At 46.9% G+C, this 14087-nt stretch overlaps 1 protein-coding gene across 1 annotated transcript in view; it reads right to left on the bottom strand.

Moving 5' to 3' along the window:
• SLCO2A1 (solute carrier organic anion transporter family member 2A1) overlaps positions 1 to 13223 on the bottom strand; it is an 89583-nt gene extending 76360 nt beyond the window's left edge. The window contains exon 1 of the mRNA XM_030934034.1: positions 12837 to 13223. Within this exon, the coding sequence (XP_030789894.1) occupies positions 12837 to 12932 (96 nt within the window). The 5' untranslated portion in view covers positions 12933 to 13223. The remainder of the gene's footprint in view (positions 1 to 12836) is intronic.
• Between the last annotated feature and the right edge of the window lie 864 nt (positions 13224 to 14087).

Genomic DNA, 14087 nt, shown 5'->3' on the forward strand with positions numbered 1-14087 from the left:
TTTATAGATGGATGTCCCATGATTTATGTATTGACTCTCTGATTGCTAGATATACAAGTCACCTCCTCACTGTAAGTTTCCGAGAAGGTGAGTCATATGATAAAGCACTGTGCAGCTGACTGGGTTCCCATTTATTCTTTCACTTAGAAATCAAGAGTTTAAGCCACTTGATTGCCCCACACCCATACAGGGTGTAAATGCTCATGTGCCACACAGCTGGAGTGTGTGTCTAGGCTCACAACCATGGGTCAGGGAATGTGCAATGAAAGAGGAAACTAAGGAATGAAGACCTTCAGGATCACCATTGACGAACTTGGCTTGGAAAAATACAGCAATAGATATAAATAGGCAGTTCTGGTGGGTCTACTGGTATAAAGTAATCAAATAGCAAAGTCTGGCTTAACAGTTTGTGGTTTGTAGTGAAGCACATAGAGGAAAAAATCTTAAAACGGGGACTCCCAATTCCAGCTCTGTCACTGTGGAATGTGGCAATTCCCATGGGCTGCCTCCCAATGTCCTCCACTATAAAATGTGGGCAATACATACCTCACAGTATGGCAGGGAGGGTTTAGTCAGGTAGTGTTTCTGAAAGGGCCTACCCTTGTCCATATTATCTCAGTAAATTTGGTGCATAATGGGTGCTCCCAGCAAGAGGCCTCAAGTGTATTTGCATTCACAGCTAAATATCCATACACTGCCCTATGTTTCACCATATGTGTGTCCTAAGGAAATGTGCCCATATTTGTGATAGTAGCTCAGAAAATTATAATTGCTGCTAAAAATGTGTTGGTGCTAAGGGTGGTGTATTAGTCCGTTTCACACTGCTATAAAGATACTACCTGAGACTTGGTAATTTATAAACAAAAGGGGTTTAATTGACTCACAGTTCCACATGACTGGGGAGGCCTCAGGAAACTTACAATCATGGCGGATGGTGAAGGGGAAGCAAGGCGTATCTTTATAAGGCAGTAAGGGAGAGAGGCAGAGAGAGCAAGAGCGAGAGTGCAAAGGGGGAACTGCCAAACACCTTAAAAGCATCAGATCTCGGCTGGGCGCGGTGGCTCACGCCTGTAATCCCAACACTTTGGGAGGGCGAGGTGGGCAGATCACAAGGTCAGGAGTTCAAGATCAGCCTGACCAACATGGTTAAACCCTGTCTCTAGTAAAAAAATACAAAAATTAGCTGGGCATGGTGGCATGAGCCTGTAATTCCAGCTACTCAAGGGGCTGAGGCAGGAGAATTGCTTGAACCTGGGAGGTAGAGGTTGCAGTGAGCCAAGATCGTACTGCACGCCAGCCTGGGTGACAGAGTGAGACTCTGTCAAATAAATAAATAAATAAATAAATAAATAAATAAATAAATAAAAAGCACCAGATCTCCTGCGAACTCACTCACTATCACAAAAACAGCATGGGGGAAACTGTCATTACGATCCAATCACCTCCCACCAGGTCCCTCCTCGGACATGTGGGGATTACAATTCATGATGAGATTTGGGTGGGGACACAGAGTCAAATCATATCAGGTGGGAATTCTAAATATTTGTGATTTTAAGGCAATCAAAACAGGCTTGACTAATGCCCAACCCCAGTCTTTATAAATTTTACACATTTACACGTTAAATTTTATCTTTTTTTTTTTTTGAGATGGAGTCTCCCTCTGCTATTGCCTAGGCTGGAGTGCAATGACACGATCTCGGCTTACTGCAACCTCCGCCTCCTGGGTTCAAGCAGTTCTCCTGCCTCAGCCTCCCAAGTAGCTGGGATTACAGGTGTGCATCACCACACCCAGCTAATTTTTGTATCTTTAGTAGAGACAGGGTTTCACCATATTGGCTAGGCTGGTCTCAAACTCCAGACTTTGTGATCCACCCGCCTCGGTCTCCCAAAGTGTTGGAATTACAGGCGTGAGCCACCATGCCTGGACTACACATTAAATTTACACATGGATTCAGTGGGCCCATGATGTGGCAGTCCTGGGACTCTGAGGACTGAAGAAGGAGGCTTGAGCTGCTGTGAGGAAGATCTCAGCTGTGCAGAAGGCAGTGTCCTGATATCAAGCACAATTTCAAAATGAAATTGACAACCACAGCCCTCTGAGTTCACTTTCCAAGTCAGGTACATGTTACAGACGTGGAGTAGGTGCCATATACAAGGCTGGTTCTTCATTAACTTGGACCTGCCACATACCACGCTGGTGTATGTGGGGTATAGCCCTGGAGCACAGGCTGGGACCCATAAGACCTGTTCCTGGGAGCGAGATGCCCTGTGTGCGGGGTCTGTTAGCCCTCTGGCAATGAAGCCAGGGAATGTTGTCTCCAGTGAGCCCCTTTTCTACTTCCTCCAGAGAGATGTTGTCCATTTAGAGGCTGGAGGGTAGAGTCAATGACCTGTCTAGGATACTCCATGAAAGCTCCCAAAGTTGGGGAGTGGTGAGAGCTGGGGTGTGAGAACAGAGGGAGGCGGGGGTAAGGAGGAAGAGTGTGAGAGATGACGTGGGCTGATGAGGGCATCACAAACTTGCAAGGCCTAGTGCAGGGGGCATCATGGGAGGGTCTTTGTTGGTTCCACGGGTCCTGGGCCACTTTCCAGCTGCTGCCACAAAGCCTGAGACACTCACATGAGTGGTGACCAGGCTCCTGGCAGTGACCAGAACCAGCAATGAAACCTTTGTGATCTGGGACATCAGGAGTTGGGGACCACACATGTCCCAGCAATGCCTACCTTCAGAGCTTAGTTTGGCTTTCAGAGGAGGGTGGCCCTAACTACTTCGTTTTCTATTTCAACCCTGCTGAGCAGTCCACAGTTAGAGGGGCTTCTGGGAGAGGGGAGACAGTATTCTATTAGAAACAGTGAATCAAGTGACTAGGGAGTAATGAGTTCTGCTAGCTTCACTCTGGGGAACACACATGGAAGGGCAGGTAAAGATTTTAACTCCACACAAGAGAAACCTGGTAAATGTGCTACAATGTTCTGGGTCTGCCTTGTGCTACAGTGAGCTCCCCATCAGAACTCTGCAAGCAGAGGCAAGGACATCAAAAGGATTCCTGCATCTTTGAGTCGATGTGCTTTCTCATCACTGTCTAGTCTGAAATTCAATAATTCCATAAGCCAGGAAGCACCATCTTTCAATAGCTCAGCTTTATCATCACTTATACAGATTCTATACAATAAGATGTTTAAAAACACTATAAAAATCATGACCAGCAATGAAGGTGGGAAGCTAGGTGGGAGGACTTCTACATAGAAACCAGAGAGGGCAATGAGCCCCACCGCTGTGCGGAAGCCCAGCAACTGCCATCCTGGCTGTCACTTGCCTGCTCTCTGGAAGTTCCCCATTTCTTCTCCCCATAGGTCCCTAAGGTTCATTTCCATTCTTGGACACCATCCCTGACTCTCCTCGGCACCTCCCCTGCACCACAGTTAGAAGGTGCGAGTTTGTTCTTGTAAAATGTCATAGCAAGGGAGGCAGTGAGGTGACCAACTCCTTCTAATTTGCCCACAACTTTCCCAGTTTCAAAACTGAAAGTCTGGTGTCTTAACCCACTCAGTACTGGGCAAATGAAGACATTTGGTCACCTTGGAAGGCAGGGAACTTATCGGCAATTTTTTCTTGGAAACCTGGGAGACTTTCAGGGAGCCAGGTATAAACAGCAACACCTAGTAAAGAGCTTCACCCAGTAGATACTCAATAAATGCTTACAAAATAGACACTCAACGGATGCTTACAAAATAGACACTCAACGGATGCTTACAGTAGACACTCAATAAATGCTCACTGAGTGAGTGAGGTCCTGGCTCCACATCAGTCTCAGCTCCCAGACACATACCCCAAATACACTGTAAATCAAAGGTATAGGAGGAAGTTGTCAAAAGGGCCTGTGGCACAAGTGAAGAATGACTTGTAAAACAGTCTGAGAAAGAGATCAGTTTAATCCTATTCTGCAATCTCTTTGGCAACCAAACAAGCAGCAGAAGTGTGGCTCTGGAAGCCTGCTTTCCCTCCACTCTTCCCTTCCACTGCTGTCCCTATGCCCCAGGCCAACAGGGCCTCACTGTGCTCTCTAGCTGGTTCTGTCTGGTGGTGTCCCATGGGGCCTGGACCAGGAATTTTCTGATGTCCACACCTCACACACCTGTCCCACTTAAATTGTCTAGGTACCATTCCCTCTGCACCTGACAAGCTGGCTGGGTAAGCCAACCACATAAACTAGTTCCAATGTGAGGTCTGCCTGTGTTGTATTTTTCAAACTCAATTCACTCTACCTGGGAGTCCATATCTGGGAGAGCCGAGTTAGACACACACACCTTCTTCCTAGAGCATCAATGTTACTCCAAGGTTTGGAGAGAAATATGACATATTATTTGGAAACACATAGATTGTGGAGGATAAGATATCATTCATTTGATTTTAAGATAAAGTATAAAAATATATCAAAGAAATGTAATATTCAGGAGTCAGGCCACATCCCCAGACATCTCCCCTCACCCACCTTATCCTACCCCTGCATGGAAACTTCTTCATTCCCTTCTAGAATTCAGGGCCTCTTGGTGGGGCAGTTTGATAAACAGTAGCTCAAGGTAGCCCTCTCTCTGATAACACAGGTATTTTAACTGAGGCTGTCTGTGCTCTAGGCCAGCATTTCTCAAGGGTGTTGGATGGAGCAGTTTTTAGACATAAACAAGTATGACTGATGTTTGGGTAAACAAAATGAAACTTGTCATCAGGACTCTCAGGTTCCTACAGGATTCCAGTAGTTTGCCACATTTCTGAAGGTAGGGGTCAGCCCCGTTTGGGGGTGGGAGACAGTGCCAAATGCTGACCAGACTGAGTTTCTGAAGGTCACAAGTCCTGAGGTTAATGCTCTGGCTGTGTCTGAGCCTCCAGTGTATCCCTGTGAGCCTCCATAGCCTTTCCCTTCAGCGGGACAAAGAGGCTGGAAAGACAGGCTCAGGAAGAGAGCTGCTGGCTGCAGAGTATCATCCCATCCTTCAACCCCTCAGTGCGGTCTCAGACTTCCTGCCTCAGTTTCATCTCCACCCCTGGGCAAATTTAATCCATCCCAAACAGTAAGACACACCCAGGGAATCAAGGTCCTCTCAGCTTGAAAGGACTGGGGATTGCTCAAAGACAATCTGGGTGTTTTTGCCAGGTTTCATAACAGGTCTCCTAGAAGAGTCCAGACCTAACTGGCCCTGCTCCTAGTCTCATCTCAATCAGCAACTTAAAATCATGAGATAAGAATCTAAGAGTCTGAAAGGACCTCAGAGATCACTGAGCTCAGGCCTAAATGCTGGTGGACGAGAGAATCCAGAGCTGAGAGGCGTTCTGTGGTCATGGGAAGAATAGGAGCGAGATGACCAGGTGGGAATCCTTGCTTTGCCAGTTACTGGATATGTGGCCTTGGATGAGCCTTGGTTTCCTCAACAGTGACATGGAGATGCTGATTCCTCCCTTGCAGGGCTGTCATTAAGATTAGAACAAAATTAGGAATATAGACTTGAAAATCAGCTTCAAGGGGAAAAAAAACATACCAATCAGCTAAGGGCAGAAGAAAAGCTGGAGCACATGAATACATAAGATCCCACTCACTTACCAAAAGCAAGCGTTAAACCTGCCCTTAAATCTTCCTAAAAGCCAGAATAGAAGAGAAACTGAACAGGTAATAAAATTCGGTATCCGTAAGATAAACACATACCATTGCCAAGTAAAACCAAGCTTTATCCAACTTCAGGACTTGCTCTACATTACTCACAATAGCCAAGATACGGAATCAACCTCAGCATCCATCAGTGGATGAATAGGTAAGGAAAAATGTGGCATGTATACACATGGAGTATTATTCAGCCTTTAAAAAGGGGAAAATCTTGTCAGTTACTACAACATGGGTAAATCTAGAGGACATTATGCTAAGTGAAATAAGACAGGCACAGAAAGACAAATACCTCATGATCTGACTTAAATGCAGAATCTAATAAAGCTGAACTCATAGAAGTAAAGAGTAGAGTGATGGTTATCAGAGGTTGGGGGTAGGGTGGGAGGGGGGGAATGGAGAGTGATCGATTCAAGGTACAAAGTTTCAGATAGATGGGAGGAATAGATTTTGAGATCTGTTGCATAGCAGAGTGACTATAGTCAACAATAATGTAATATATATTTTAAAATAGTAAAGAGTAAATTTGCAGTGCCTCAACATAAAAAATGATAAGCAAAGTCATGATACATTAATTAGCTTGATTTAATCATGCCACATTGCACACATATGTTAAAACATCACATTGTACTCCATAATATATACAATTATGCCAATCAAAAACTTGTCAATCAAAAATAATAATTTTTTAAAGAAAATAAAGATGGATGGGCTCATCAACTAAAAATAAAGACTTGTTTTAGCTTCAGTAATGAAGACAGACTGCTATCAGCAGAAAAATGTACACATAGATCAACAAAACAAAATAAAAAACCCGGAATAGATCACACAAGTACAACCAACTGATTTTTGACAAAGGTGCAATGGCAAATCAATAAAGAATAGTCTTTTCAAAAAAAAATGGTGGAGAAACAACTGGATAGCAATAGGTAAAACAACAAACAAACAAAACACCTTAACCTAAACCTTCCATCCATTCAAAAATTAACTCAAAATAGAAAATAAGTTTAAATGTAAACGAGAAAAAACTTTTAGAATGAAATACAGAAGAAATCATTTGGAAACTAAGGTTTGGAGAAGAGTTTTTAGACATGACACCAAAAGCAGGATCCAGAAGATTGAAAACTGATAAATTAAAATTCATCAAAATTAAACATTTTTCTCTGTAAAATACCTTGTTAAGAGGATGAAAAAATAAGCTATAGTCTAGAAGAAAATCATTTCAGACTGCATACCCAACAAGGGACTTGTGTCTAACATATATAAAGAACTCTCAAAATTCAACTGTTAAAAAAAAGATTACAATTAGAAGATGGGCAAAATATAGGAAAAAAACATTTCAATGAAGAGGAAATACAAATGGTAAATAAGCACATGAAAAGATGTTCAATATTACTAGCCATTAGGGAAATGCAAAACAAGACCATGATGAGGTGTCGCTATTCATACCTGTTAGAATTGCTAAAATAAAAATTTGTGACAATACCAAATACTGATGAGGTGTCACAGCAACTGGGTCTCTCACATATTGCTGGTGAAAATGTAACTGGTGTGATCACTCCAGAAAACAGTTCAGCAATGTAAAAGTATCTCACCATGCAACTAACATATAACCCAACAAACACACTTGAGCATTTAACCTAGAGAAATGAAAATGTTCACACAAAAACCTTTACACAATTGTTCATAACAGATTTATTTGTAATAGCCCCCAGATGGAAACAATCCAAATGTCGTTCAATAAGTGAACGTTTAAACAAATTATGGTACAGTCATACCATGGAATACTACTCAGCAATAAAAAGAAACAAACTACTGATACACAAAACAACTTGGATGGATCTCAAGGGCATAATGCTGAATGAAAAAAGTCAATCTCAAAAGGTCACAGATTGTATGACTCCATTTATATAACACTCTCAAAGTGATAAAATTATACAGGTGGAGGGGACAGATTAGTCACCAGGGGTTAGAGATGGTAGTCACGGAAGTGAGGGGACATGACTGTTAACGGGTCAGTACAGGAGAAATCCTCGTGGTGATGGAATAGTTCTGTATCTTGAAGTGGTGGGGTGGTGGTTACACAAATCTTCATATGTGATGCAATGGCACAGAACTATACACACACTTGATAGCAATGTCAATGTTCTGCTTTTGATATTATACTGAAATCATATAAGATGCAACCACTGGCAGAAACTAGGTAAAGCCTACACAGGACCTGTAAGTACTATTTTTCCTATGAATCTATAATTATTATAAAATAAAAAGTTTTTTTTAAATTCTAAATCAATCATTTTGTTTGGCACTAGGAACTCAGCTGACTTTCTCTATGGTGGCTCATGAGGCCCCAGGTTCTGCAGTGACAACCATCTGTGTTGATCCTCTGGGATACAGACAGGTGCAGATTCACACAGCTGTGTCCTCATGTCCTTCCTCAACAGAAACAGAATGGGATGGCCAAGCACGTGTTAGTGAACTTAACTTCAGAATAGGGCCCAAACTAGCCTGGCCCTGTGCAGGCTTCCTGATGGGCTCATTTGCCCTGGGAGCATCCCTGGCTGCTTAGTTCCACCATGACTGGCTCTCAGGCTCTGGCACATAAATGGTCCGAAGGCCAGTGCCACCACAGGCAGAAAGGGGATTGAAGTGAGTGCTGGGGCTGGTTAAAGACATGGGGCAGGATAAAACTAAGTGGGGGTTGAGAAGAGGGAGAATGAAGAGGGGCGAGGCCAGGGGACTCCCTCCATTCCTCTGCATACACTCTGGTCTATTACACAAGCAAGACAAAAGAAGGCAAAGGGAAGCCATGTGCCCATCTCAATGTTCCAACATTACTTCTGGATCTCTCAGAATGGAAAAAACAGGTAGTCACTGTCACAACAAAAGACAACGATCAGAAAGAGGTGAAATGAGCTATGTATATTGCGAAACATACAACACCGTTCCATTTGTTCCATGTGAGTACCACCAGAAGACAAACTGAAAGCTAAGGAGGGCTTTGAGCATCATCCAGGAAGAGGAGGTTTGAGTGACCCATGGTCCACCTGACCCTACCCATTCCAGTTGTTCTTCCTTTCTCCCTACAAGCAGGGGAGGCAGGCCTCTCAGGAGGCAGATGCCTAGGAACAGAACAATGCTGTAGTCAATGTTAGAGAAACACCACCCCTGGGGAGGAGTGGGCATATTAACTCACTGGAAGGAATTCTTGGGTTCAGGGGATTCTCTTGAGAGTGTTTTCCTGAGCATGAATCTGGTTGCTGGGATAGAGCACTTTGCTCTGGAAACTGATTAGTTAAGCAAGCCCAAGATGCCTCCCCATCGCTGGGGGTCAGAAGCCTCAGGAAGTGATGGACATAGGCCAAGACAAAGTAATTCTCCCCCACTTCTTGGTCCTCCCAGGCCAGAAGTCACCAGGGCCACTGAAGCCAAGTTGTGAGGTTTGCCTTTCCCTTCTTCCCACTATTCTCCAGCTCTCAGTCTCCACTGGGATATTCCCTCACTGACTGGATATACATTACTTCACTACACTGGAGCTCTGGGTGTGTAATTTCCTGAAATTTGCTAGCAGTCACCAACCACTCCTTCTATAAGATAACCTCAGTTTGGTCCCGAGGGCAAGTTTTATTTTAAGGAGAAATAGAGCTTCCTGAAGCCGCCAGGATAAGTCAGCTGCAAAAGCTGCCTCCCACCCCCACCCTCAGGATTACTAAATGAACCTGTTTTTAATTTAGCATTCCAGACACCGAATGCTGAACAGTGATTGTGGAGCAGATCTTTGCTTCTTAAGATTCCTGACTGGGCACAGTGGCTCACTCCTGTAATCCCAGCACTTTGGGAGGCCGAGGAGGGTGGATCACCTTAGGTCAGGAGTTCGAGACCAGCCTGGCCAAAATGGCGAAACCCCGTCTCTACTGAAAAAAAAATACAAAAATTAGCCAGATGTGGTGGCGGATGCCTATAATCCCAGCTACTCAGGAGGCTGAGGTGGGAGAATTGCTTGAGCCTGAGAGACAGGTTGCAGTGAGCCAAGATGGCACCAGTACTCCCCGCTGGGCAACAGACCGAGACTCAATATCAAAAAAGAAAAAAAAATTCCTGTAAGCCAGAGGCAACAGAGACTCTAAATTAAATCTGGTTTACTACTGCAGGAGAGGAGACACATAAAACCCACCTGAGAGCTGCCACACTCTGGAGATGAGAGTTACGAAGAAGGAAAGCGTATCAGCCTGTCAGCCATCGAGAGCATCCATCCTGCAGCCACTGCCGCTCCCTTTGGTCACTGCTGGGATGTGTGTGTCACCAGGGCCCAGAGAAATCACTGGCCACTGGGAATGAGCACACTGCTGCTAAACCAGTGTTAACTAGCACAGTGTTGATGGTGAGGGCCAACTTGAACAAGGGTTTGGGTCTTTGACTCTGAAGACTCACATACCTGGTTCCTCTACAGTCCACCCCTTTCTGGTTATGAGAACCATTTCACAATGCCTTGTGTTCCTCATTACTAATGAGGACAATAATAGCATCCCCTCGATAGGGTTGTAATGAGGATTAAATACAGATAAAGTATTTCCACAGTTCCTGGTACACTCATACAGCTCAAATACTGTTAGCCACTATTACTATTATTTTAATCATCATTATTATTATTAAATGTAGTTTTTCTTAACTAATAACTATGCCTCATGGAATTGGTGGAACAATCATTCCTAATTGTTTGAACATGAACAAATCCTATTTGTTGAAGCAAGAACTGATCTCAGATGGGTACTGATCTCGAGAGCACAGCATGGTTTACAAAGCCCTTTTCCTACGCCTCATTCCACATAATCCTTATTGAGTCCCATGAGCTGGTTATTGGTCAATTACCAGCTTTTTCAGGTAAGGACCCTGAGGCCCTGGAAAGGTGGGAAATGCTTCCCTGCATCATCCTATTAGTAGGTGGCTGGGATGGGACCTCGGATCTGAGTCTTCTGGCTTTATCCGCTTCCCCTAAACTATATGGTTTATAGGTATTTGCAGGAATGTCCAAAGTCGGTTAGTCTGTCCAGCAACAAGGAACCTAGACAAATGACAGACCCTCTGGTTGAGTGTCCCCTGTTCCCACTATGTCATACATGTCCCAAGATATGTGCAACCCATCCCCCACTGCGAGGTGGCAGGGCTATGACAAGCACTCTCACTGAGAGGAAATATCCCTTCAAATAGCAGAGCTTCCAGTTATCGCCCCAGGAGGGAAAGGCGCAAGTGACTTTAACTGGTGAAATTCAAGATTCAAGATTTAAGGTAAGCTATCCAACCTTGTATCTGGTTTCAGACTGACGAGTGGAGTTAAATGGAAGTTGCTCCAAACTCTGGTCTTACAATTACTGTGGATCAAAGGAGGTGATGACTAACAGAATCTCATTTTTAGAGTCAAGAAAAACTCTTAACTGGCATGAGCACTTAACTCCTTTAGGAGGCCAATTGGCCTGAGCCCAGCCCTCAGGTAAATGTGGATAAATCATCGACACATGAGAAATCATCTTATTTATATAGATCTCCAAAGAAATTGCTGCCATAAGCAGTTATTTTAGGGAACTAGGGTAGGTTCTAAACGGATCAATCTCATTCAGCCTTACCCTCACGGTCAGGAATCTGTTCTGGACACCCATCCCTCCTGCCCTTCTTGGTGAAAATGAAGGGAGGTTGCCCCACCCTAGTTCCTGTAGAGGCCCCTTTCTTTAGACCATCTAATCCTAGTCCCCACCCTTTCCTCTCAATTCCTAATTTATAAATACTAAAGGTTCCAAAATTCCCTGATGAAACTTCTCCAAAATGGTGGAACCAAAACTGCACACAACATTTCCATCCAGGTCTGGCCAAAAATGAGGAGATTTGGAGATTATTTTAAACTATCTCAAAATTTCTGTTGCTTATCCATATCCAACTACAAAATCAATTCAGCTTGTATTTATTGTGGTGCAGAAAGAGCAGAAGCAGGAGTGGAGATCCCAGCTGAGTAAGTATGCAGGTGAGACCCACTCTGACCTCCAGATCCCTTTCTGTTGGACACATATAACCAGTCCACCGATACCCCTTCCACAAAAGGATGACACCAACATCCCTTTGTGTAATCTGGCTTCCCCTTAATTGCACCACTGGAGGCTTTATCCAGTCCCATCTGACTGTATGGTTGTGGGAAACAACCTCTCTACACCAGAATCCCACCCTGACCAGAAGAGGCCTTGATGCAGTCTCTGCAGTCTCCCACACCCTCACCGCAGCAGCTCTGCCCTCTCAGGAGGTATCTTCCATCGTTACTTCTGCCTAGCCAGAATGGGCAAAAGAGCCCCAGTGTGGATTGAACCATTCCAGGTCCTCCTGGACCTGTGAGGGAGTGGAAAGCCATTTCCGACCCCTTGGGAAAGGTGCTGTCATCCTAAGAGCTGCCAACACCCTATCTTCTCACCCGCTCCGCATAACTTGCCTGGTGAGTGGCACCTGCTTAGACCTTACTGAACCGTGAGAGCCGTGGCCTTCCTGGGGCCATTTCCAGACCAGGGAAGCCAATCCGAGCACGCGGGTTTGTTGCCAGCCTGGGGGAAGCTGCCCGCAGAGAGGGAATTCTCAACATAACCGCGAGCGGCACAGCCAGGTAGCAGAGCTCCCCCACCCCCGTTGGCGGCAGAAGAAAGCCTGGGGAAGGAGAATATCCCTTAGGCCACCCACCCCAGGACGAGGGGGCTCGGATGAGACACAGTCCGTCCCCCAAGGCGCGAGTGTCCCCCTGGCACCTCCAAGCCCATCCCCCTGACGAAGTAACCGCCCGCTGGAGGCCGAAAAAGGGTTCCTCGAGATGATCTTTTTCAATCACCGAGCAGGACAATTCTCTCGCTTAAAACTCTGCCTGAAGTTGTCCCAGTAAGCAGTAAGTAGGTACTTTCATTGTCCCATTACTTACTCCGATGAAAGTGTGTGAACACACACACACACTCGCACACACACTCACACAAGCGTGCGCACAGACACACTCGCACACACACGCCCAGCACGCGTCGCCCGGGGATGAGATCGGAGCGCAGCACGGGAGGGAGCCCGGGGCTCGCAGCGCTTCCTGGCTCCGGCAGATAGACGCGGGTGCCCAGCCGAAGGTGCGCCCGGCGCGGCCCCGGCCAACACGACCCCGCGGACTCCGCTCACCTTAATGTTGCCGAAGACCGAGCGGGCACAGCGGCCGGCTCGGCTAGAAGAGGCGTCGCTGCCCTGAGGCGCGCCGAGCTTGGGCAGGAGCCCCATGGCTGAGGGCGGTTGGCCGGGCGCGGGGCAGCGCGGGGGCAACGGGCCCCGGGGCTAGGGACCTGGCGCGCGGGGGCCGGGGCGCCTCAGGCTGGAGCGGCTGGGCGGGTGAGAGGCGAGCGCGGCGGCGGTGGCCGGAGGAGATTCGCGGAGCGGAGACTGAGCCAAGGAGTGCGCGTCCAGAAGTTTTTATAAGTGGCAGCTGCCGATGATGAAACGCTCTCCAATAAGAAAGCTGTCTGAAACCCTCCTCCCTCTTTTACTCGGGTGTCAAAGGCGCTGCGAGCCCCCGCCCCGCCGCCGCCGCCGCCCCCTCAGACAGGTGTGACGCCGCAGCGACCCGCTAGGCTTGACTGCCCCGGAGAAGATCCCGCCTGCCGGGAGGCGGAGAGGGAGGGAAGGAGGTGGCGGGCCCGGGGAGGGGAGGTGAGGGCTGTGCGGAGGCAGGAGGCTGCAAGGGGGTGGAGGCTCCTGGGGACTGGCGAAAAGAGGGTGGGCGAAGCGAAGGTGGGTGACTAGAGGGGATGGAGAAAGAGGTTGGCAGGGCTGGGGGGCAGGAAGGCTAGGGTATGAGGAGGCCCCAGGCGGGCGCTGGAGGGGCCAGCGGGATCCAGGGGGTGGAGGGGAGCCCCAGCACCCCTCCCGACGCTCTTGGGGAGATTTACGGAGCCAGTCTCTGCTTGTTTGCACTCGCATAAAACCTGGGCCCTCAGTTCCGGTGATGGCTCTGAGAGCTGCAGCTCTGTTTGTGTTGAGGACTGATTTATATTTAAACTGCTCTTTGCGCTGGAGAGGGGGCTGGGTAACAAGGTGAAAAGATGGGGGCTGGGCCCGAAGTCTCTGGACCTGAGCCAAGGTAAACTGCAGGGGCTGTCAAGTGTCGGCATGGCTGGGTCTGGCCTGGGGTGCTGGGGGGAGGGGTAGAGGGGGTGGGAGGGTGTGGACAAACGAGACTCACCCCACTGACCCCCTCAGTGCTGGAATGAATAGTGCGTTTATTTTTTCCCAAGATTTTTTACCACCAGAATTCCAAGCGTGGAGAAGAGACAGTGAGGCTTCTCAAGGGAAGGATAACAAGGTTCTTCCAAAAGCAGCTGCAGTGAGGAATCCAGCTCTGGAGGCATTTTCCCAGCTCCCTCATTCCTGTAGTCCCCT

The sequence above is a fragment of the Rhinopithecus roxellana genome, chromosome 1 (assembly GCF_007565055.1).
Source record: "Rhinopithecus roxellana isolate Shanxi Qingling chromosome 1, ASM756505v1, whole genome shotgun sequence".
Taxonomy (NCBI): Eukaryota; Metazoa; Chordata; class Mammalia; order Primates; family Cercopithecidae; genus Rhinopithecus; species Rhinopithecus roxellana.